Here is a 26,809-nt window from a genome sequence, read left to right as displayed (position 1 = left end):
ACACTAGTATCAGTTGACCGGCTGCTTGTCGGTCCAAAGGGGTAAACACCAAACGCCATAATTCAGTTTCCTGGGCACAAGGACAGCTTTAATGCCTAATGACTGGCATCTTTGCCGGAAACCACCAGAACATTCCAACAGCACACCAAAGGCCGGTCTTGTTTCCAATCTTACAGCAATCGCAGTACATAAAGGTCACCAGATTCCAACAACAAAACAAAAAACTGCAACTATCAACTATAATAACTATTTCAAGGATTATGGAAAAAAATGAGAGGAACCCTCCAGAAAGGAAGTGATCAGGCCTGTTTTCTCTAGAAAACTTTAATAGTCTATTCATAGTTCTGAATATTAAACTCTTCATTCGAGTTTTAAATGTAGAGTGGAATTTTCAGGATGAGTAAAATTATAACTGTAAAAATGAGCTTAGAAAAAGCCAACAAAACACCAAAAACTAAAATGCCTTTTTATACTTTATGTCCTAGTACTAGTTTGCTCTTTTAATCTGCATCCATTTTAGAAGAATTACTTAACAACTTATAAGTCTATGTGAAAGAAATTAAAAAAGAAAAAAAAAGGGTAATGAACTATGAAATGGAGTAGAAAATAAAAACCACTACAAAGTTGTTGCATAAAATAGGTTATATGATTCATATATCTTGCCCTTTCACTATACTTTTTCAAAAACATTTTAATTTTTCCAAAATTTCAAAAAAGTATAGTTTTCAGTCCCACTCCATGTATTTACTACGATATGCTCTAAAATATCTCCATTTTTAAGTTAAGGAAATCTTAACTGTTCATATTATGGAAAACTAATTTAGTACCTTATTTTATTACAAATAATGTAACATTTGTTTAGCAGCTACATTTGCCTCTCAATATTAAGTGACAAGTATTTGAAAACAATTTAGTTTCATTGTAGTAACCATTTTAAAAGTTAATCTTTTTTAAACATGAAAATCAACTAATTTCAAGTTAAAACAAGAAGAAAGTAAGAAACAGTAAAATCAAATACATTTTCAAATGTTAATGTGTCTACCTCTCATAACTTTAGTGCCCTGAAAATAAGATGGCATCATAAAATGCTTAAACTAAGAAAACCAGCTGCCAAAATAAAAATATAGAAAGGACTCCCAAACACTTGTTCTGAAAGATGAAATAAACATGAGCAGCAAGTGAGGACACAGTGAGAAAGCTCCTTCAGAGAAAATATAATATTCCCCCCAAATTTATCCTTCCAAAACTCCCCACTGAGTTTAAGATCTAAACTTTTAAATGGCTTTAAAATCTTAGCTAAGGCGATCTCTATATAAAGACAGCACATTTCTCTTAACATTTATAAGATTTATGCATGTTTTCAATTATATAAGAACATTAAACTCATTCAATATAATTCTTAAGGAGAAAAAAAAGAAACTTCCAGTTTGAAAAGTTCATGGTATCTACCTTCAGGTTATTAATAAACATTATAATAAATATAAATATTCTGCAATGAGACAAAAATAAAAGTTCCACAAAATATACCAAAATGTTTTCATAAAAGTAAGCAGCCATGAACACCCATGCTGTTAAGTCTCATTGCTAACACAAACTTATTTTGGCATTTACTTTTGAAAATAAAAAGCCATTAAGCTGTTGGTCAAATCTGCAATTTTACTTTACATTTAAAGGTAGAGACCGAGAATTAAGATAAAACCACGCTGTCCAGTTAGTTATCTCTGCTTAAGATAAAAGAGTTCTCACCAACATGGGAGATACCATTTCTCATTGATCTTACTCCGTAAGATGAGTATTATTTTTTGAAAGAAGCCGTATCTAGAAAACGTTCCCCCCTTCCCTGCTTCTTTCTAAGCAGAGCCGGAGCCCCCTGCGCATACCGTAAGCACCTACCTCTTCTCAAAGCAGGGGCAGTAACACCTTCCCGCGGCTTTTCAAAGGCAAGTCGGCAGAGCCCCCGGGGCTATGCTGCGCTCTATCTACACATCTTGCTCTCCACTCTCAACTAACTGCATCTAAGTCGCAAGACTGCGAGAACTACACTGACATCTGTCCCTGGGGCACGTTCTTCTCTGAAAGCAAGAATGGCCCAAATTAGAAGCATGAGGACCAAAAGAAAAGAAAAGAGAAAAAGAAAAAAAGTAAGTACCTAGCTCTTAGGGAGCTACGGCTGTGGTGCTGCAATATTACACGCGAGCACTTCTCTCCGGTTCGGGGGCCGAGGCTCCGGGTTGGGTGGTGCTCAGGACCCTTGACATCCCCAACAGAAGCCCTTCACCCGAAGGACCAAGCCACCAGCGTCCACCAGGAAGGCGCAACAGGTCCCCGCAGGCAAGACGGGGATGTTGAGGGATGGAGGGAATCTCATGTCTATGGAAGCTAGGAGTAACCTAATACAAGAGAGTTTCACCCACGCAGGTGTGTCAGCCCCGGGGCCGCACAGGCCGCGGTTTGTCCTCCACACCCCAGCCCTCACTGACAGCTGCCTCCAGGCCCTGCCCGGCTAAAGTCCGCCCTCGTGCCAGTGCCCAGGGCAGCCTCGCTGTTCGCGCGTCCACCCACCTGGCGGCCGGCAGGGTCAGAGGCTGGAGGCAGTCAGAAGGTGGGCGGGAACGCGGGGCGGGGACACGGGGCACCCACCAAAGGGGCGGTGTCTGGGGCCCGCCCCCCGCCCCCCCCCCCCCTGGAGTTGTCCAGGCAGAAGAGGCCCCCTCCCCGCACCCTGCGCTGCACTGTTTTAGGTTCAGGACTTGCTTGGAGCAAAATGGAATGGAGGAGGACGTCCTTGCCTCTGAACACAAACAGTAAGCACCAGCAGCAGCAGCTAGGGCTGCTTTCACAGCGAGTCACCTAGAACCTAGGTCTAAACCTGCCTGGCTACTCACCTACCTAGTTAATGACCTTGGTACGAGCACTCTGACTTCTGTTCTCTCACGGGTAAAAACTCGACCCAGCTTTCAAGGGTATCAGGAACACCAGTGGCGCTCTGTCTGTCTAAAGGCCCACTTTGCTCCTGGACATGAATTTACAGCGGCCAGTCCTCCTCAAACACCAATGGTGCAAATAGCATGGGGTAAGAAAGGCAACGGTGACTCTACCCAAGTAACAACCAAATGTAAACCAGTAGCCAAAGAAGCTCTCCGTTCTCCTCCCTGCTTGATTTCCGGCACCCCCACTGAGAGCAAGCCCTCACTAGGCCTGCCTTGTTAAAGGCCCTGGATTACAGACCCGCTTTGTCCACCACCATCAGACCAGGTGAGTTGCCTTAAAGCACAACTCTGATCCTCGCTGTTCTCTGACTGAAACAATGATGTGTATGCCCCAATGTGCCCATTTTCAGTTCCAATCCTCTCCTCTACCGTTCAACAAACTTTTCCTGCAATCTGATAGGAACTGCTAATAACAGTCCCTATGCCTGAAATACAGCCCCGCCCCACCCCCCCACCACCACTTTTCAAGGGCTACCTTTTTAAAGAACCCTCCCAGAAACCATTTTTGCTTTCTGAGTTTTATTCTCTCATTCAGTTCCACGCAAGCAGTTCTATTCTGCCATGTTAACAGAATCATTACCATGCCCCAGTGCATATGCTCGAATTTGAGGTCCATGCAGGCCTGGGATTCCTTTTTAAAAATCTCCCTACCTCAACGTACCCAGCACAGCCAATTCTGAATTAATGTATTTGTAGCATGAACCAAGTTTCAATCATGTGACCACTAGCACTGATTTTTAGCAACTAAATGATGAAAACCTGTTAAAATGGGGTCTTCAGAAGAGAGATTCAAAGACAGTTTTTAAAAGCCTTACACCATTAATTTCACAGGCAAATAAAGCCATTACAGGTAAATGTCATATCTATTTCAGGGACATTTTCTACTAGGAAGCTGCTGACAGCTTAACCAGGTAGCTCTGCTTTATGCAAATACAGATGGTGCTTTTCTCTTAGAGAACTTCACACATCTGTCATCTCATGGATTTTGCCACACAGAACAGAGGCACACACTACCAGCAATCTTCAATGAGATGACTGGGGAAAGGGGTCACAGAGAAGTCAAGCCACTTAGAACCCAAGAGCATGTGCACAGTCGTTAAAAACTACGTAAAAATTATACAGATATGAGCACCAAAAATGATGTTTATAGTGTTAAAAATAATTATCATCTTTATATTCAAGGTTCCTCTGTGAAGTTAAATGTTAATAAAAAACAAATTATAGCACAAAAATTTCACAAGACAAACTAGATCATTCTTTTGACTAGAGAAATGCCAATTTCCCCCAAACTAACACTATAAATTATTTGTATGTCACATTTAAAATTCCTCTCTACATTCAGTAGCTGACATAGATATTACAGTAAAACAGAAACCCCATTTAAGCTAAAATTACAAATGACTTTTTCTACAGTGTAATAGCATATATATGTGTACATGTACATATACATGTATTTTTCCTGACAGTAGCTATAGCAAACTGTAAGAAGCTATAAAAACCCACTTCTAATAGCACACCCTCTATCTGTCTATGGTATAACCCTATGAACTCCACAATTGACTACCCTTTATGTTATCACTGTCTTCTGGTGTGATAAGCATGACAATGGCCACATCCTAAAACCTGGAACCTGTTAAGTCCTGAGGTTACACGACTCAGGGGAGTTAAGGTTATCAATCAGCTGATCTGGAAATGGGAAGATGATCCTAGATTATACATGTGAGCCCAAGGCAATCACAAGGCCCTTAAACGTGAAGAAAGCAGGCAGGGGAGAGAGAACCAGAGAGAAAGCTTGCTTGAGAAGGACTCAGCCTGGCTTTGTTGGCTTTTAAGATGGAGAAAGGAGTCCTGGGCCAAGAAATGCAGGGACCTCTGAAAGCTGAAGGCAAGGAAACAAGATTCTCCCCTAGAGCCTTTGGGAAGGGACAAAGGCCTGCCCACACCTTGACTTTAGCCCAGTGAGACTGTTTGGACATCTGACCTTCAGATACTATAAGAAAATAAATCTGTGTCATTTTAAGTCATTGGGTTTGTGGTAATCTGTTATAGCAGCAACAGGAAACCAATATATCTGGGTCCCAAACTTCTCTTATAATCCACCTCAATGCTTAACCTTTGGCTCAACCTATGAGGAAAATAAAACACCCTTTAAAAACTCTCAGTTACACCTGAACTCTGATCAATTTCTTTCTAAGTGGGAAAGGTTTCTTCCGGGTCCCTCTGCTCACCTCCCCCCAAGTACACAGCTTTACAGGGGATTTCAGGCTCAACTGTAGTTGCTGAAAGGTCGTTTTTGATTGGGGGTGGGGGAGTGGGCAGGGGATGAGGAGGAGCTGGACAGAAGGTCTAAAGCCCTTTTGGGTCTGGTTCCTAACTGCTTTGCTGCTTTTACAGTGCCACAAAGGCCAGGGCAGAGCATGTTAATGAAACAAAGGACAAGCATGAAACAAAACGCCATAGGCAACCACGTCTTGATCAAATCTAAGAGTGATTCAAGTTAATAAGTAACATAACCCCACCACCTTTTCATGGCTTTAATTATTACAGCCAGTAAAAAATACTCAGGCCATCCCTGTTTAGTGATGTTTTATTTACCCCTAAAGGCTAAAGTCTTCATTAAATGCAGAAGAGTTGTGTTCAATTCAACACATATGGTGCAATCACAGCCGTTTATTGTAGGTTTTCCATGTGTCACTCCCCCGCCCCTCAAACAGCCCCCCCCCCCACAGTTACAATCTAGCTGTATCAGATTTTACATTCTGCATAAGTGACTTAAAAGATAATCTACCCTAGCAGGGTGACTCAGTTGGTTAGAGCGTCATCCAGATATGCCAACATTGTGGGTTCGATCCCGTCAGGGCACATACAAAGAAGCAACCAATGAATGAATAAATAAGTGGAACAACAAATTGATGTTTCTCTCCCTAAAATAAATTTAAAAAAATTTTTTTTAATTTAAAAAGATAAATCTTATTTCTGAATAGTTTCCCTTATTTTCTATTTTTCTAGCATAAATCCCTCTTTTCATGACACTATTTCCTACACAATTCAGGGGCAGGCTACCCCTTGGATAACTCAAAGGGCTGCTAATGGTGGCTGCCTCTGCCCACAAATGGTTTGTTTACACAAACCTGGCTAAGTTCCTCAATGGCACAGGGCCTTTTGGTTTAAGAAGCCTCATAAAATATCTAAGTAGTAAAGGGAATGAGTGAGAGGTTGGAACAACCCACATGTCCACAAGATCAATGCTATTACTTTCTTTTTTTCATGCTGTATTGACTTTTTCATGGAACTGCCTGATTATGATGTTTCCCAAAGTTCACACTGTTTTATTTTCCAAAGGGAAACGATTAACCAGCCTTATCTTTCCAGGTAAACTCTTCACTGAGGAAGAATGACATGCAATTCTTTATCATGTCTTATTTGCATTAAAAAAATAATTTTTTACTATCATTTCTCACTTCATGCTTTTTGTATCATTGGCTCTCATTCCTGTCTGTAGAGCTGAACCACTATGAGAAGAGATGGGATCGCTGAAAATGAAAAACCTGACTCAATACAAGAGAGGGCCACAGAGATGGGGGTGGTCTGCCCTATGGGCCCCACCTCCATGAACATGCAACCTGGAGGGACCAGGAAAGTGTGCATCACCAGTGTCTCTTAGAATCTTGTCCAAAATAAGTGAAGGACAGTAGTAGAAAGAAGACAGATACCCCTGCTCTCCGCTTTCATCTCAGGAATGGAGAGAGGTTCTGGGAAAGAACTGGAAAATGTGGAGCCTCAAGCAGTGGGAAGCAGCCCAAGATGAGACACACCTGGGCCCCGGCATGTTTTCCTTTAGACTTAGAGAAAGATGTTTATCATGTGGCTCTACATTGGTCAAAGGCTGAAAGCTAAACTTGGCTTTGTGTGTAATCATCGGTTTATTAGTAGAATTGTAACAGCATGATATTCAGCCCTCCTTGGTCTCTAGTTCTCAGAAAACCATTTCTTAGTAATATAGTTTTAAAATGGGGAAATAAAATGCAGAATAAAGAGGCTGGGCATTAAATTTTACAAAGGACAGGAAAGTAATGGCTGTTTGATTCTGTATGGGCAATTGTTGCTACTAATGTGGGTGCAAGCCTCTGGTGAAGCTGGGGCCTCAAAGTCACCTGCCCCATGTGCCCTCTCCCCCACTGAGGTCCTCTGGAACTGAGGACAAACCAGGTGGTGACTTCTTGCTGCCCTGTATGACAGAGGGCTAACAAGGCCTGTGCTCTCCTCTTCTAGTTCCTGTAACATGCTCCTAACGCTATATTCCCAGAATTAAATTAAAATAGCACCTTTAACATGCTTTAGTTCTGTGGGAAAAGGAAATATATCAATCATGAAGTAACAATAAAAATTTAACATCCCAAAGACCATTTTTACAAACTCTGAAGAATAAAGTCATGTTAGCAATCTTATTTAGTCAGCCATCACAGGTCCTTGTTCTTAACAGTAAATAATGCAAGTGGCTATTTTAAGGATTTCTTAAAATTAGTAAAAAAACCAGAAAACTCATAAGTTGTTTCTGTTTGTACAGCTTGCCATAAAGCTTTTGAGAGAAGTATTACTTAAGTAAAATGCTGTTATTTTGCTCATAGGATGACACTTATTTAAAATTGTGATCCCGCCCTGATTGGTGTGGCACAGTGGGTTGGGCATCGTCCTGTAAACAAAAAGGCTGCTGGTTTGATTCCCAGCCAGGGCACATGCCTGGGTTGTGGGCCAGGTCCCCAGTTGGGGTGCATGTGAGAGGCAACCAATCAATGTTTCTCTCACACATCAATGTTTCCCTCCCTATCTCCCCCACCCCTCCCCCTCTCAAAAAGTAAATAAAGTCTTTTAAAAAACTGTGATCCAGTGTTTAGCAAATCCACAAGTAACTAACACTGAAGATAGCAGTGTAAAAATACATAAACTTATCATTTATTTCTATTAATAGCACAGAATATTTATTATTATTTAAAAAAATATTATTCTTAAACTTGCCAATGCAATTTAAGTCACTTCATTTTTGTGCTGTGAAAATAGAGTAACTTGTAATCACCTCTTTTGAATATAGGAACAAATGTAAAGATGGAAGGAAGGATCAAAGGATGGATGGACATAGAGGGACGGTTTCCCACACTAAAGCCATTTCCTACACTGATTAACTTTTACCTAAAGAGCTCCTTGTACTTCCTATGTGTCTGAGGGGCCACCATTCCCCACCATGTCATCACACTCCTCGTTACATATGGTAAATGGGGGCTCAGTCAGAAAGCTGGTCAGGATCACTGTCAATCAGAAAGTAAAGCCAGGTCAACCCTTAGGAATTTATTAGCTTGTTCTGCCAGGTAATGGGGTGCACTATTTAGATAAATCACTTGTAATGTTGCCATAGATCTCAGGACTAAGCGCTTCCCTTTCTCCAAGAGTGTCTGAAGGCTTGCAGACAGCAGCTGAGGAAGAATGAACAGGGCTGCCAGCTTCCTTTTTTAGTTTAGCAGACAGAACTGTTTACTGCTCCTAAAACACCCTTTCCACAGTCCTTCAGCAATCTCCTAGATTGCCCAGAATGAACGTTATGCCTTATTTACTCCACAAAGTTAGGGGTAGAAGAGAAATGTGAATATTCCAGGGGAAAATCCAAGTCAACCCCAAGGAAAACACCTGAATTTACTGAATTCTGGTGTCCGAAATGCTGTGGTTTTTAATATCATAATCTCAAATAATAAAACCCTGCTCATCCTTTATAAACAAATGTGGCAATACTTTGGACAATGACTTTTAGGTGCCAAGGACAAAAGTATTTTTCATGGTCATTTGTCTAGCCTATCATTTTCCAGCAATGAACTCTAATCAGCTTTCTGGTTAAAATAAACAAAGGGTGACTTCAGAAAGAATTCTTAAGATTAAAGTGGTTAGAGGCTGATAAAGGAAAATCTTTTTTTTTTTTTAAGTCATAATAAAGGCTAAAAGATGGATACAAAAATGTTATGCCAGAAACTAAAAACAGTTACCCATAACCAAACTACCAACAATGCTCTGAGGTCTTCTTGGTTAAAAAACAAAACAAAAAACCTTCCAAAGCTTCTATGGAATCTCCAGTTTTCATGCCCACTCTTAGGCTAAAGATACGTCATACACCTGTGATGTTCCAACTAAACATCAGCCTATCCGATTCAAATGGAAGTGGTAACTTTCTACAAGTGTCACATTTAGAATGCACATCCTGCCAAACTGCAGTGAGCATCTGGTCCTGTAACAGTTGAATGGCCCAGAGATGACACTGCTAGGGTGAGCTGTGGCCAGGCTGAAGAACAGGATCATAGGGCTCTAAATCCACAGCCCCCAGGCTGACTGCAAACCCAGGGCCAAGGTCAGACATGGAGCTCAGGGCAATGGCTCTCCTCAATCTCTCCTTATTCCACCTCTGGTGACATTTGGAACAAACTACAATATTCTCCCCAAGTTTAAAAAAAAAAAACTCCCCACCATTCTGACATCTGCTGAAAATAAGGCAATCCCACACTTTTGTTTTTATAAAAGCAAGTAAATACATATTTTATTGTATAGTCAATATTTTTAAAAGATAATTAAAGAATAAAGAAAGCTTAAAAAAAAAGATTAAATACCTTTATAAGGGATAAAAGACCTCCCCCTACTCACTCATCATTATGAATCTTGTCATTTTAAGGATTAGCTATTCTTAGAAATTTATTTAAAATTTAGGGATTTTTCCTCACATGCAAAGATTAAAAGCAAGTAGCACCCACCAGATAAATCCCATCTGCATAGATTACAAAGTCAAAAAATAAAATAAAGATATTTTCTTTAAATACTTCAAATAACTAGTTTTTGTTAATGTCCTTCTGAGAAATCAGTGGTAACGTCTTGAAAAAGCAAACAAGGTTACTGGAAGATTCCAAATGCTCTCAAGCTTTAGACTTAAAGAAAATTGGCTCACAGAGGATCGCATGTACATCCTCATTTAAAAAAGTCTTAAAAACATCTCCATCACTAGATAGCAAAGTATGGAGATTTAAATAGGTATTTGTATAATCTTCTTTGTATTCATGAAAATTCAGTGCTCCAATGTCACAGGAGCGTCTCCTCGCAGTCTGCAGTCACTGCTCTCGTGCCAGCTTTCTGGGGGAAGCATCTGAACGCATGTGGCAGGTGGGGGCCTGGGAGAGTAAGTGACGGGATGGGGGCTGCTTCTACTGACAGACGAGCTACATTCCATGCAGCAATTTCTTCAAAATTATTATGTGAATCTGGTATCAAAGAGATTCATTTAAGAAACAGCAAACCACCAGTACAGATGAAATTCCTTTTAGGTTTTACTGCTTGCATCTTCAAGACATTTCAATTGGCCCTCAACTTGAGTCAAACTGGTTACTGACTGCCCCTACAGAATGCATAATAGGAGATTTTTTCAAATATGCCAACAATTAGTGACCAGTTTCAAGAGAAAACTGGGTTGTGATTATAGTTAAAAATGGTTTTCTTCCAGATTATTAAGTGAAATACGAGGTTTGTAGGATGTCTTCCCACTTCTCTCCCAGGGTCATAACAAAACCAGAACTGTATCAATCAATCCAACCAAGACACTAGAGAGAATCACAGCAAAGCCTGCTAGTCCAGCACCTTTCCAGTGGTCCATATTACATCATTGAAACAGTATCGGCTCATGTCAAAGCAAAGACTCTCAGTTGCTCAGAATGAAAAGCATGATTATTCTAACCTTACTCCAATAAAAACATGAGGATATTTACATCTTCCAAACAAATGCCTTAAGCCCACATAAACCCTGATAAGCCAAATGCCCCACAGGCCATAGTGAACAGTTTAAGAGGAAAATTACCAATACCCAAGTAGAATTTTAAGATTAGCTCATCCTTACTTTTAGACTGCAACGTCACCTCTCATACCATTTCTGTCCCATTTATAATTCTCAAATTCTCTCATCTCTATGACATGTGTCAGAGAACTCAATTTGCATTCACCAGTTTTGCCCTTTGGCATCCTTATGCTATGCTATCAAACTGACCAATTTATCAAGGAAGGAGAAAATGGGGGGAGGGAGTATGTTTTAATGGGTGTCTGGATCTGTTTTTCTTTGTCAAGGATTCCCTTTATAAAGACACCTGTCCAAGCTTATTATCTAAAATATAATAAGAATAAAGTTGAAATAATCTCTGCCTATATCTTGGCTTTGAGCAAAAAGTAAGAATATGATTATGTTCCAGATGTAGCTAAAGAATCCTGACCTTCAAATATGCACCCCATGAACAAAGCACCATGAATGTCAGAACTTGGAATCAAACTTCTAGTAGATGACAAAGTGAGGGGGCATGTACTCAATAGCTCACTTAGAAACAATTCTCTCATGTTCAATGGCTTCACTGCACTAAAAGCTGACAATAAAAGCAGAACATAAAATCTTTAAATTTGGTTAACTAAATAATACAATTTGATATTATAAAGTTACTATTTATATTATACCAAATTGAATTGCTCACTCATCGAATTTTGGGAACTTAACTTCCGGCTATATATGATTTTTACTCTTTCTGTACGTAGACTCATTATATATTTCGTACTCTATTCCCATTTCTCAATGTCATATAATAAATACAAAACAACAGTATTGTGATTTGCAAAATGTTGCCAAGGACTCAATGTAAACCTCATATTTCTAAGTGTCAAAAATTTCTCACGGGGCCTTTTTATGAAAGGCATTTTAAGTAGGTTAAATTTATTATTAATTACAGTGTCATATAATTACCTAATATTTCATTCTCAAGAAGGGGAAGACTTTGAGTTATGGAACTGTACCTCTAGTAAACCTCTCAATATGAGAAATCTGTGACCGATGGGAAGGGTCACACACTTGTCAGCCCATTACTTTTATTGGTTTACCCTAGCGCCTGTGGAAGACAGGCAAGCTAGAAGAACACTAGGGAGTGAAAGGAGAGGGGAAATGGATGAGGAGGTTCTGCTGGAGAGAAAGAGTCACCATGTGGGGGTTTGGAGATTGAGAGATGAGAATGGAGAGACACACACTGGGCACTTGGAGGCCATGAAGCACCTGAATCGACAGCTCAAGAGACAGAGTAGCACCAAAAAAGGGAACGAAGCTATCAAAAGGAGAGGTAAAATGAGGACACACTAGGCAAGCGCCTTAGCTGTGCCAACTGCGGCCCAGTGGTGAAGAACTGCCTTAGAGATTAACAGCACCCAGTTGAGGGCTATTCTTAGCTATCTGTGTTGGCTGAAGCTGCCAGCTCCTTATCCCAAACCATGTCAGGTGTGCCTCCAACTGCACTGTTTCCAGTTGAAATCTCCTTGGAAGTTACATGGGTACCCTAAAAACAGCCATTCTAAAAGGAACTCCAGAGTTCTATCCCTTGGCACAATATTAGGAAAATCCTTATCCTCATTACACATAAGCTCACACACAACCCTAGTCAGTAAAGACCTTAGGAAACTCTCAGGGCAGCACATCCTATAAAATCAGTGATAGGCAACTTTATCACAGATTAAGAACACAGAGGCCCTGGCTGGGCAGCTCAGTTGGTTAGAGGATGTGGGTTCAATCTCTGGTTAGGGTAACAAGAATCAACCAATGACTGCAGAAATAAGTGGAACAACAAATAGATATTTCTCTCTAAAAGTCAATTTTTAAATGTGCTATAAAAAATAAAAAAATAAAAGAATAAAGGCACAGACGTGAGAACAATTACAAAGCACCCAGCCCTGACTTTATTCAGTCATGTATTCATGGATTTGTTTCAATGAATGTATACTTATTCCTAAAGAACGCCCATTATTTACTAGTTGTAACTAGACAGACTCTGGTGCTACTGAAATGTGCCTACATGAAGTTCTGTGCCTCAGAGCAGAGGGTATGCTGGGAGAATGTCAGCTACTAGACACCCCCAGCAAGGGCGAATATGTCTTTCTATGGCCACCCTCTGATTTCACCCTGTGGCTTCTGATTTCACACCTTTGAATGACAGAACTTTCTTACCTTGAGAGGTGGGTATTAAAAGCAGTGTTGCAGGACCCACCCACCCTATTTGACTGGTGGCGGGAGCTCACTCTGGTCCTGAAGGGACAGGCTTTCAGATGGGCTGTGTGAAGACTGACAGACCCTCAAGTTCAGAAGCGCACCCCTGCACCTGTGGAAGGCCTTCCCGGCCCCAGTACCCCAGGAGGACCAGGAGGTGTACCCACAGCTCCAAGAGGTGTGACCCGGAAAGGAAGGCACACTACAAATAGCTGGCCTTAGCTAGGCAGGGCCAGTGGGGTTTTCTTGTACACATATGACAGTGTGTTTCCAGGCCCACTCAAGTCACCTAGGAGGGTTTGTGGGCCACCACACTTTAGTTCAATATCCTGGGCCATGTGTCTTCAGATCAGGCCCCTTTGCATGGTAATACAAGATGAGAGAAACCACAAAGTACAAAAAGCTACAGGAGACCAAGGAACTTCATGTCCCTGTAGGCACTGGAAAAAGACATCTCCAGCAGAAACACACGCAATCAAAAGAAGGGGAAGGGACTGTAGAACATCAAAGCCCCTCAGCTATGGTACCCAGTCCACAAACATGAACATCCTCCAAATACCTGGGACAAGTTGAAAGACGGGGGAACAGACAGCATTCATGTGTCTGAACTGAGATACATTTCCAAAAGGGAACCTAAAATGACATGATCCAGCAACCATTTAGGAAGTGTATGTTTTCATTCTCCCATCCTCCAGGAATTGGGCTGGAACAGGATCTAAGGTGAGAAGTAAACTTCAGCAATTGTTTGGTTCCTCATGGGAGTGACACCCAACAGCTCCCTTTCAATTTCACGGGTGTGCAGATCTGTTCCTGCTCCGCCAGCTGGCCACTGTTTGTGCATCAGCACACAGCTGCGCTCCTGGCCTTTGACAAGTGCCAAGGTTTTTATCAGGTAGTATCAGTTTCTATAAAAAACCACTCTAATGGACTTATTTCCTTCTCATATTAAAACAGAGACCTACGAAACATCATATTCCGGCATTCTGGGAGTGTGTGTGTATGCCAACCAGAATGTTCTACCACTGGATGCTTGGGAAAGAAAGGCACCCACTTACATTTCATGACATTCTTTTTAAACCAGGAAGAGCATATCACGAGGAGCAAAAGCTAAGAGGTACACTGACTCCATTTCATTGAAGTAAATACAGGCAAATTCAGAAATCTGTTACTTCCCAAAATGATTAATACTCATCACCCAGATTTGTATCGCAAAGCGCACTTCATGGGCCAGGCGTCTGTGCCTGCCCGTCCCTGGGATGCACTGGGCAAGCACTGGGCAAACACTATGCTTTCCATCAGCCGGGGAACCAAGCCACATCAGGAGGAGTTTTCACCAATGTAGACAGCAAGGTGGCCAGATAAGCCAGCCAAGCCTACGGTAAAACAAAAATACCAAAGAGGCAAAGCATTAGCATTATACGCCCTTCAGGATTTGATTATACTACTTTGAAGTCATGACTACTTGCATTTTAATAAAAGCCAGAAAACAGGAAATGGCTGTATAGTTGTATATTCCTTAGAAATAAGTTGGGAGTTATCAGTTTCAGCATTACTCTTAAAAGTAGAACAGAACTAGCTTCATAGTTAATTGCTGAACAGAGGCTCATCTTCCATAATCTCCATATGGTGACTACAAGATCCAAGCACAAGGCATGAGGTTAGCACACCCTCAGTTCTTGAAATGGATGTCAGTTTGATTCATGTTGGGAGGGGAAGAGGAAACACAGCAAGGCTGCTGCCACTTTTTACATCGATGGTCACATACAAAGTCAAAGGCAAAAGGGGAACAGGCATATCTCATTTTATTGCCCTTCACAGACGTGTTTTTTACAAGTTGAAGGCATGACCATCCACTGACAAAAACGATTACGACTCACTTTACTGCCGTATTTTGGAACAAACTCGCAGTATCTGTGAGGTGTGCCTGTAACGCACGAGCCCTCATCACCCAAACAAACCTGCCACCAACTCTTAAGATCATGAGATCAGATCACAGACTGCACTTACAAGTTTACTCCACTACACAGGGAATGGGTTTCAAACAGATTTAGTTAAGGTATACAAGTCTTGGGAAAGCCAGAACCACAGCTGCAGTTAAATGGTGAAATTCAGTATTCAAAGCTAATCAGGTTACTTTTTCTAGAAGGAACAGATCTTTCCAAAAAGGCAGAATTTCAAAATCACTGAATTCAATTAATTAAAAAAAATGAAAAGTAGCCCAAACAAACCATCCTTCAAATCACAAAGTAGAAGTCACAAATATAAAACATACTCCTTTTCTTTTTCAATAATTATTTTCTCTAAGACTTAAAGGACAAGCACCAAAATATTAAGAGTAAGCAGCTCTCTAAATGCTTGGATTACCCGTAGTTTTCAGTTTTCTTCTTTATGCCTTCCTGTACATTCTAAATTGTCTCTAGTACACAATATTACTTTTATAATAAGAAAATATGTTAATTTTCTTGGCTCAAGTTGGTCTGTTTGAAACTATAAGGGGGCAAAATATGCTGAATTGAAATAAAAATACAGGACAGGCACCACACCAGAAAATAAAACTGGATTCCTCTGTGCAGGAACTGGGAATGCACAGTGGCCACAGCAGTCAGCTTGGCACTCAGTCTGGAGCTCAACAGTTTGCTCAGCGCTCAGCCTGCTGGGTGCTGCCGCCGATCTCTGCCACTCTATGTAACAATCAGATTCTACCAAAAGACTCTCAAATATGTCACGGTCCAGTAGAAACTCAACTTTTTATATTAACAGTGGACTTGGTTATTACAAATAAAACCAAACGAAATGCATTCCAGCCTCCTGTCCCTGAGTAAACTACTCAGGAGCTCCCAAGACATGGCTGAATTAACTTTTCTCTTCCTCTCTGTGTTCTGGATAAGCTGCTGGGAAAGGTGCTTATAAACACTGAAATGTCTAAAATATCAGTAATAAACTGGAAGAGGTGGAGAACAATCATTATTGGAAAATTTACAACCTTTAACCAGTGCTAACATTGTGAGGAGCAGGTAAAGCACCATGTCTCTCAAACCAGGGTGAAGGAGTGACGGGCATGCACCAGGTGGCCTGGGGTGACAAATGGATGGCAGGTAACTGAGGGCATGAAGAGCAGGAGGGTACCGAGGTTGCAGGAGGGTGAAATGCAGCACTCTAGGACACGTTAGGGCTCCAAATCACTTTGCCCTGCGGAGAAAACAAGCTTTGGAAGGGACCACTTTGGTGTGGGACAGGGGCGTCAGGAACCCACAGACAGAAGGGCAAAAACCTGGGAAATTGAGGCTGGTAAGATGATTTAATGTCCGTGTCTATTTAATGCCTATAAGGACTTCAGTAACGTGATCAAGAGGCCAGCCAGCTTGAATCTTCATTCTTATCTCAGCCACATCTCTTCTCAGAAATATAAGGCAATTCACAGAAAATGAGCACAGATCAATGACAGACAGCTCCCTGCCCCCCTCCCAATTACCTGGAAGCTTTGCTCTCTGCATCTTCTGAGAGCTGCTACTACCTCCCATCATATTCCCCCCACATTTATAAGAATTTAGTACTTAGTAATTCAGCAACATGGACCAAAAGCCTGTTGTAACCTGGAGCCAATGACTCTCACATTATCAGAAAAAAATGCCTAGCTTCTAAAACGATCTTGAAATGAAATTCTTAGACACCTTAACACAAATAATAGAAACAATCGGAGAAGGGACCATAATACAATGCCCCATCTCTGACATAAAGATGAATTAAAAGAAAAGTGGGTCAGAATGCACTGTTATGGATTTCAGTATTTACAAGTCTGAGTACTCTATAAGACAATGAGAGGTGGGAATCTCTGTGAACACAGCTACTAACACAAACAGAAGCAGGTGTGCACAGAGTTTTAAGACACAAAAGCATCCCCACTGATGACAAGATTTTCTGAAATGGCAAACAAGTCTTGTGAAAATTCAACACAGTACAGTCTTTCCAGATTTACCTGGCAGTAGCATTATTAGAAAGTTCAGTAAATATTAAAACCGTGCATATAAGAGAGTTAGGTTCTAAGCTCAAATATTAGACACAGGCTTTTCACCTGTATAACCCTCCAGCAGGCACCCTAAGACTGCGCAGGAGGCAGCGTGATCCTCATTGTGTAAGAAAGGGCCGTGCACAGCTGGCATGACAATCCTGGACTCAGCCCACTGAAAGCCAGGAGCACCCCCAACCATGGTGACACCCATGTGATCCCATGAGGGTGGTTCTGTATCATGAGACTTAATCCTTTATACCAAACTGCCCCCTCATAACAAAGTGCAAAAGGAGGCCAGAATAATTCATGCAAATTGTGTCACTTGAGATTGTCTATTCAGATACCAGACCCTAAGAACATTATCTCTGCCACTATTCCTCTCCTGCAGTCACCTGTCACTTGGGTGTCCCTCATCCTTCCCTCTTAGTAAGTCATGTGCCCCCTGAAAAATATTATTTTTACCTGGTCACTGATAAAACAAACTTTGGACAAGAACAAATTCAAAAGACAAATAGGCTTTCAATGACTGTTTTGAGACACATGCTTCTGCTCATCCCAAAGAGTAGACATGAACCTCACCCATGATGAAAGGGCTATTTTAACAGAATGCTTGGTTATGACCGGCTATATGACTTATTTAGAAAAATAAGTGTATCTGATAAATTCATTGCTAAAATAAACCATACCTGCAAATCCTAGAATATACAAAAGTAATAAACGACTTTCGCCATGTGGTCTTAACGGTGCATAGTGACCCCTGCCGTGCCCAATGATGTGATCAATTCTTCTCGGACAGCATTTGTCAGGCCTTTGGAAACAACCCTAGTTGTTTGTTAATAAAGAACCCTTAAAAGCTACATAGTTCCATAAATAGAAACTTTACCACTTAATTATTTAAAGCATCATAAAACAAGGTTCTATAAACATGTGTGTCTACTTTATAATAAAACAATGTGTGTAATCAGAAATATAAACTTACAACTTTTGGTTTGAGTAACAGAGACTAAAGAAAAAGGTCTCCCCAAAATAAATTTCCTTCTCAAAGTAAACTAATTTAGTGTTTAGACAATTAACATTTCTCTAATACACACACACACACACACACACACACACACACCCCTTCCATACCTTATATCAAGTTTACAAGAAAAAACAAACATAATGTTATTAAACTAGTGCAAGCATGGCTGGTGGTAGAACCTAGAGATTAGAGAGGATAGAGTACCAAGGACTACAATTTTAGTTAATGTGTTAACAACACTTGAAAAATTGCAAAAACCTTACAGTAGTTTCCAGCTTCCTTTTGTTCATAAAAATAGCAAGAGTCAAAGATTAAGATTATTCCTTAAATATGGCCTGTGGCAAGGATGTGGAGAACCTAAAACCCTTGTACATCAATGGTGGGAATGTAATATGGTACAACCATTTTGGGAAACAATCTAGCAGTTCCTTGTAAAGTTAAACGTCAATTTACTATATGACTTCTAGGTATACTTGAGAGAACTGTAAAAACTGTGAGTTTCTACAGCAGCACTATTTATGAGAGCCCAAAAGGGAAACCACCAAAGTGCCCATGAACTGGTAAACACACAAAATGTGGTACATCCACACAATGGAATACTATTCAGGAATAAAAAGGAACAAACTACTAATACAGGGTGCAACACACACAAACCTCAAAAGCATTATGCTAAGTGAAAAAGGGTAAACACACAAGGACACTTATTATATGATTCCACTGATATGAAATGTCCATATAGGCAAATCTATAAAAACAGGAAATGGATTACTGGTTACCGAGGGCTGGGGAGAAAAGGAAACGGAGAGTGACTGCTAATGGGCACCAGGGACATTAGTGGGATGATGAGTGTTCTAAAACTGGACTGGTAATGACTGTACAACTTGGAACTTTAAAGTATGTGAATTATACCTCCAAGCTGTTAAACACACACGGGCGTGCACACACACACACACACACACACACACACACACACACTGACTGCACAACTTGGAACCTTAAAGTATGTGAATTATACCTCCAAGCTGTTAAACACACACGGGCGTGCGCACACACACACCCTCCGAAGCCTTGGACAACCACAGAGCATAACATCTGTGTTTTGGTTGTCCCTCTTACTTTCTTGACTCCAGAGTGGAAAAGATGACATCAGGCCGTTAACATTATGAGAATGCAGAATTTTGCTGTTTAATTTCCTCTTAAAGATAATAAAGGAGCATGGGGGGAGGGAGGTGCTCAGGGGGAGCAAATAAATCTGCTCTTTCCTCATTACAGGGTTCAAACCGGGTCACAGCCCTATTAGCCAGTAACCACGAGGAGCTTACTTATTACTGCCGCTGCCGGCGGGGCAGTGCTGGGCCTGGGAAAGCAGAGTCCACTGCCCTATGAATACAGGACCTTTGTGAAGGGCAAACCCAAGCCAAGCAGGAGGTGAGCATGAAAATGGACACTCTGAACAAGCAGGAAATGAGAAAATTTGGGAAATTCTTATGTTGAGTTCTTGTACTAAAATCTAATACAAGTCATTTATTTCCCAAACCTCAGAGTTAGGCTTTATTTAAAATCAATATCAACTTCATAATTTTGCATAATGGAAATCCTCAGTCTGGTAAACAGGCACACCATGTATGATGTCCTAAGACGATTTATCTGCCTTCACCTCCCATCACCCAATGAGTCAACTTTTACCAAGCACCTACTACATACTCTCACTGCTTTACTGTCAGGCAGGGCCTATCTTACAGTCAATGTGTCAGCTCTGCTTTGCAGACTCAAGACAGACTCCTCTGAAATATGCCCCTTCTCTCGGCAGGATGAGGGATTTTAGACGGCAGCCGGCACTGTTGATGTGAACGTGGACCAGACAACGGGGCCATCCCTGAATGCTGTGAGCTGACAGTATTCATAGAAGACTAAGGGGCAGGGCAGCAAGCATACGGATTATCCCTCCCTGCAGGGGGTGGGTCATGGAAGAAGTAAGAGCAAGGACAAGGTCATCAGTCTCCAGTCTTCCCACTCTCCACAGCCAGGACACTAAGAATGCCCCTGCCACCTCCTCATAGGAGGTCCCAGCTTGAGGCCTCAGCGCTCACGGGCCATGCCCAAAAGACAAGCACTTTAGGATTATTTTATATGTACAAAGTTTCTGAATAGGAAAGAAAACAATAGTCAGTATGTTAGTGGTAAGAGGGCCAATCTGCTAGAAACGGTATAGAATTATTCATAGTCGGAGTTGATGGGATAAAAGTTCATCTTCTGAGAAATGAAATGCTGTGGAAAAGAGTGGGACAGCAGGGAAACAGAGATGCTGTATTTATCCCCTTCTCTCCCACTACCCTTGATTATTTCCTCTATTTTGAGAAGGCAGCAATAAAACTGTTCTCCCGACCAATGTTCTCTTCAGTTAAGACACACTGTCACACAAACTGGCCGACAGGCCCCATGGGCCTGACAAGCTCCATGCTCAGGCCCAGAGTATGGACCTGTACCAGCTCCAGAGCAGATGGTACTCACACAGGGTCACACCAACACCTAGCGTCAAACCTCGGAAGCTATGACCTACGAAATCCTCCAGTAGCTCACTGCCTATAGAGAGGTAGAGAGCACTGGCTAGGAAGTAGGGAAAATGTTTCAACAGCTTCCTCTAAGCCCACACCGTCCCTGACTTCATGTGAGCCTGCAGCTGAACTGCTGGACTCTGTCAACAGATGTAAGAATAGTACAGAATGCCAAGGAAATCTGACATGGACCGGCAGTGTTTTCTCCTGGTCATTTCCCTCTGTCCCATCCCACTTTCTTTCTTATTCCTTCATTTCTATTTAAAATAAATTTCACAAGGGAAAAGTTGGGATCAGGAGGGTAAAAGTGGCAACCCACACTGACATGAAAATTATTCTACATAGAAAGAAAATCTTTCCCCATAAAATATTCAAGTATGCTCATAATTTAGAAAACATGCAGAGTTTCAGTCCTTACAATTAGAGAGCCAAGGTCAGTCCACTGGGTTTTGTCCAATGACCCTTTTAACTATTTGGAAATGATGCCCAATTATCAAATTACGTTATGGCTTATCTATAAAAACTTCTGTCTAAAAAACATTGATCCTGATTTACAGAAGCAGGGACATTCCGTGAACCCTTTGTAAATCATGCATAACACATTACTCATACTTGAGACAAACACTGGGTCCATTTCTTCTAAATGGGTTTCTATTAGTAAGTCAGTGCCTGGGGAAACTTACTATTCCAAGTCAGTTCTACATAAGAATGATAGTTATTGTAAATTCAGACCTCTGTAGTTGCTGGGGGCGGCGTGTTGGGGTGGTTGTGGTGGTGGCTGTATCAGTACTTGCTTTTGAAAGCTTCCAGGAGTTGTACAGTGCTCAGGGCACCAGTAAGTATTGTATTTCTGGATGGCTAGACCCTTTGCAAGTTGGAATCACTTTAATTAAGAACTGAGTCAAAAATCAATGAAATAGCTCTGATGACTTCAACTAAAACTTTCTTTGGAGGAGCCTAGTGGAAACTTCCAACAGAACCTGAAGTGGTATTTGCCTGAGACAGAGTCGTCCCACACAGCAGATTCCTGGGTCAGCCCGGGAGAGAGGCACACCTCTAGGAGTGGCTGGGACCTGATGGTGAAGTACTCGGGCTGCCTCCCTGGTCTTGATGCTGGGGGCACTTCAGTTGGCCCATAGACACCACGTTAATGTTCTAAATACGCGCCCTTATGGCCACTCTTCCTGTGGCTACATTTCTTGGTCTATCCTACTGGTTCTCAGGGTTTCTTTGGTACTCATAATACACCATACATGACAAATAACTTTAAACCCTGGAAGTGGTATGGGGAAAGCCCATCACCAATAATATTAATAACTACTATTATTATTCTATTAATATTACCAACAATGTAAACAATGATCCAGTGGCAGCTTTTGCTAAATGCTTTACAGAAACTATTTTACAGATGAGGAAACCAAGGTTTACACAGGCTAGTTGTCCAAGGTACAAAAGCTAGTAAGGGGTGAAGAGGAGATTTCAATCCATCTGTCTGACTATAAATTCCATGTCCTGAAGGACTATAGAGGGGGAGAAATGTACTTTACAATTTCAGGCATCAGCTGCGAGTAGCTCCAAAGTTTTATGGAGAAGGACATTAAAGGAAAACACATGCGTTGGGAAAAGGATAAAAAAAAGTATCCATCCACAAGAGATTAACATTCTCTTGCTAAGAAAACTAGAGTTGAAACACTGCTTGGGAAGTAAATGATCTTGACAAATGAACACTTTCTAACATAGCTTGTTACAACAGCTATTTTAATTTTTAATTATTTCTGATAGTAAGATTTACTTTAATGAACTGTCTTAAAAAAATAAAAACGTTTTTTCAAATATGCTAGTACCAGTTTTTCACAGGAAAAAGTCCCACCAAGAAAACCATAATGATGCTTCTCTGCACTTAACCCTCATGTGAATGATGCTCCTCACCCTCTAGATGCTGGGAGACCATTCTGAAGGGAAGTACTAAGAATGAGGAAGGTCACATATATTTGTAATGCACCACCCTCTCTTCTCAGAACAGCATGATTGCAAAGCAGGTTTGATACAAAAAATTAAAAATTGAGGAATTAGGAATACACATTCAGAATCTATACCAATCACTTATGATTTTATTCTCCTTCCTTCCTCCTATTTAAGAATTTGAACACAAGAGCAAGAAGTCTGGTAGCAGCAAGTCAGATTTCCTCTCTTTTACTATCTTGAACTCCACTAGGATTATGGCCGTTCCCCGAAAAGTGATTATGAAGTACAGAAACCTAAACAAAAAAGCATATCTCCTGCCCTCTGATCTGGAGCCTGGTTTGTTCCACCTCCACTTTTTCTACTGATTCTCTCCCCAGGGTGACTCATGATGACAATGACTTTGCATTATACACAGACAGCTCCTGAGCAAGTCAGAGTCAAAGGCAAGTGGCGCCAACTCTGGAAATAGCACCTGTAACTTCCCTCCATAATGGGGGCCTTGGCCCAAACCTCCCCTGCTTGGAGGTCAAAGGCTAAAGAAAGTGTGTGTGTGTGTGTGTGTGTGTGTGTGTGTGTGTGTTGTCACATTTCCAAAGACCCACGCTACATGCACACTGGTACATCAGTAACCCTTTGTTGGAAGATAGCTCAGTGTCATTCAACTTGTCTGGTACTCTAAGACTGGGTAATGCTAATGTTGACGTCATTGACTTGCTCTCTAACAAAGACTCAAAATATGCCAGGATTAGCACTGTAGGAGTATCATCCAGGGCCTTCTCTCCAACACCTTTCATTTTGCTGGAAGGGAAGGACACCTGCTACAAGTCTGAAGCAGCTCACCTTTTTTTTAACCTGTCCATTTTGGGCACTATCCTTCTGTATCTGTCAGCTACGTTGCAGAGAAAAGACAAGCAACTTTTTTTTCTAAACAAAATAACTGTGTTTCTACTCACTTTGCCCTGCCAATAGTACAATAGTGCAGAGCGCTCTGGAGAACTAAGCTTTTCATAATCTAAGTTCAGTATTATATTTATCAATGCTCTTTTGGGGTGTAGGAGGCATAATTTGGCCTGTAAGCAAACAGGCAAGTCAGAGAGGCTGCATAAAAACTTCACATAACTCTAAATGTCCAATACATCAAAGTATGAATAACACATAGATTAAAAATTATCTGTATCCTGGCTGGTGTGGCTCCGTGGTTGGAGCGTCAGCCTGTAACTGAAAGACTGGGGGTTCAATTCCCGATCAGGGCATATATCTAGGTTGTAGGTTCATCCCTGGTCCGGGCATGGGCGCATGTAACACCCGGTCTGGACACATATGATCCCTGGTCCCTGCGTGGATCCCCGGTCTCGGTGCATACGGAAACAACTGATCGATGCTTCCCTTGCATCGATGTTTCTCTCTCTCCTGTCCTTTCTGTCTCTAAAAAAGCAAATGAACATGTCCTCAGCTGAGGATAAATAAAAATTAAAAAAAAAAAATTATCTGCACAGACTGAAGAACAAGCATTTGCGAGACTACCTTTACTGCATTCCAAAATTAAAAGCCTAGTCACACTTATGTTCGATTTTTAAAAATACAACAATTTCAAGTTACAGTTGCCTGGTCTATGACAAGCATCACAAAAACTTCAAATAACCTATGGCTTAGATAATTCACTAAATTTAATATGAAAAGAAAATTTTCCTGTCAAGCCTGTGAATACCCAGCTGTCTCCTTTGCCTGCTCTCTGGAATGACACCCCTCAAACTCTAACCAAGCCAGAGTGGGCAGGTGTTCCATCAACCACGAAAAGGCACTCACTGAGAAAGTGTTTCTGGGTCAGGGATGGCCTCGTAGGGGCATCCTGAGTCACACGACCTTCTTTCTCTGCTTCTGTGTCCGTGCCCTGCAAAACAACAAAGACCAGCCTGACAGTCCTCTCCTCATCAGAAACCTGAAGCTGCTCCTCCTCCACATCTGACTTTGGGGAGCCACCCAGGCAGAGAGCCGAAAAGAGCAAAAAAGGGGGACACAGCCATTTTTAGTCCCAAGCCAGCCTTCCAGCCTGTAACCTATAACCTCTCAGGGCCTCCATGCTCTCATGTGTAAAGTAAGAGTTGGAATTATAAAAGCAGTAAGGCCTTCTCCAACTCTAATGATTTCACTCCTGCACAGGCTCCCCCCAAAAAGCACTGAAGTGAAATGTGAGCCGGTCACCTTCCCACGGGACACTCTGCCTTCCGCTGCCTCTCTGTGGCCCAGCATAGTCAAGGTATTTAGGTCAGGTAGCTTCATAACACAATACTCACCAGCACATTCCCCCTGTGACTTTGATATGTAAATTTGCAGTTATTTTTAAATAGCTCCTTGCTAATGGTGATTTTGTTTTCTGACGCTACCTCCATGTTTAGTTCTTCCTGGTGTCCTATGTGGAAGTACGGTACCAAGATGAAATTTCCACACATGCAAAAACTGTTCTCCTCAACATTTAGAAACTCAACACGACCAAAAATCTTTTCAGAGAAAATAATCATTTCACAATGACCTGTACTAGAATTTACTTTTTGTCATGAAATAAATGAAAACATTGAAACACTGTCTAGCAAAAGGTAACAGAGGTTGCTGGAACCTTCCCACAGCAAGACAGACACTGTAAAGTGACAATGGAGGAGATGTGTCCCACGGTAAGTGCTTTTCATTAGCTGGGTATCTACATGAGCTCTACCAGCCTTTAAAGGAACTTCAAATCAAAGCAGTTTGAGCAAAAGAAATAAAAGCAATGACTCACTAATTATAAAAATAATTAGAGACCGATCTAAAATGGAGCTTTGCTAAAAAACAAAATCTTATCAATTGCCTGAAAAGCACTCTGGGTGTTTCCAGTTTGGAAGAGGAACAGTGACAATGCACTTCAGTATAGTGGACAAACTGGAGAGAGATGCAAGTGGAAGAATGCAGGAGCACTGAGCAATGTGATTGATTGTCTTGAATATAAAGCAGACACACACACACACCCACCCCCTCTTACAGGCTTGTACAAATACTACTGCCATATTTGCCTCAAACTAAAGAACAGTTACAGGAAGAAACCAAGGCCAATTTATTTTTAGTCTGTAAATAAATTTAGGAATATTTTCCTGTTTCATTGTCACGGAGAAGAAAACGCACATGAATGATTTGTGCTGCTACCCACAGGCCATCAGGTAATTACTTTCACAATGTTTTTGAAGAGGTGCTCTAAAATGTATTAAGTATTTAGCAAGGGCCAGCTGTCTTAGATAAGTCACTTTACTTCACTCCCACAAGACTCTGGAAAGGTTAAGTATCCACCGCCTTTGACAGGATGGCATGCAGTTGGACCACCTTGGAAACCAGGCCTGAGCCACCCAAGGCCTGTGCACTGCAGATGAGGAGTGGAGAGGGTCACCTCTCCAAGACCTGAGCACACCTCCCAGAAAACAAATGGATTTCATCAGACGAAATTCCAGAGAGGATAAGAATGGATCATTCTACAAAGATCAAAAGAAAGCCACACCCAACAAGGCTTTGAGGACACAGAGGCCCCTGAGTCACAGGGAGCCAAGAGTCTGAACAAAAGCAGGTTGTTGCAACTCTGACGCATGAGGACTGTGGGCTCAGTGACTCACTTGGGGATCTTGGGTGAGACATTTAGATTTTCCACTTACTGTGCCACTGCCTTCTGACCTGTAAAATGGAGGACAAAAGCATTTTAGGGTATCTGAACACTTTCAGACCCTGGCAAGAAATAAGAACATTATGTATAAAAGGCATGATTCGACACCTGCAAGAACGGTTAAAATAAAGTCTGACAATACCAAGTGCTGTCGATGAGGTAGAGAAACTGGGAACCTTAAACACACACTGTTGGTGGGAATGTGAAATGGTGCAGCCACTTTGGAAAACAGTTTAGCAGTTTCTTAAAATGTTACACATACACCAATGATATGATCAAGCCATACCAATCCTAGGTACCTACCCAAGAGAAACATGTCTACCCAGAGATAGTAAGCCACTCTTCACAGTAGCCAAAAACCACACACACACAAAAATCCAAACATGTCAATAAATGGATAAACAAAATGTACATCCACACCATGTAATAACTTTTTGATAAAAAGGAACAAGTTACTCATACATGGAACACTGCTGAACCTCAAACCATTATAATAAATTTAAAAA

General features: G+C 41.4%; 1 protein-coding gene across 14 annotated transcripts in view; it reads right to left on the bottom strand.

The window, feature by feature from the left end:
- The window catches only part of AOPEP (aminopeptidase O (putative)), a 360,558-nt gene that overhangs the window by 39,126 nt on the left and 294,623 nt on the right, over positions 1 to 26,809 (bottom strand). For 2 of the 14 annotated variants that reach the window (XM_090274017.1, XM_090274015.1), the window contains exon 13: positions 24,431 to 24,515. The exons of 10 other annotated variants lie outside the window; for them this stretch is intronic. In XM_090274017.1, coding sequence (XP_090130143.1) covers positions 24,431 to 24,515 — 85 coding nt within the window. Of the gene's footprint in view, positions 1 to 14,312; positions 14,448 to 24,430; positions 24,516 to 26,809 lie in introns of those variants that run through there. 2 more of the 14 variants (XM_090274019.1, XM_090274020.1) reach the window with 2 other exon arrangements.

This window comes from Furipterus horrens, unplaced genomic scaffold (genome assembly GCF_987537825.1).
Source record: "Furipterus horrens unplaced genomic scaffold, mFurHor1.1.pri manual_scaffold_4, whole genome shotgun sequence".
Lineage (NCBI taxonomy): Eukaryota > Metazoa > Chordata > Mammalia > Chiroptera > Furipteridae > Furipterus > Furipterus horrens.
This window is presented reverse-complemented; position numbering and strand designations above follow the sequence as displayed.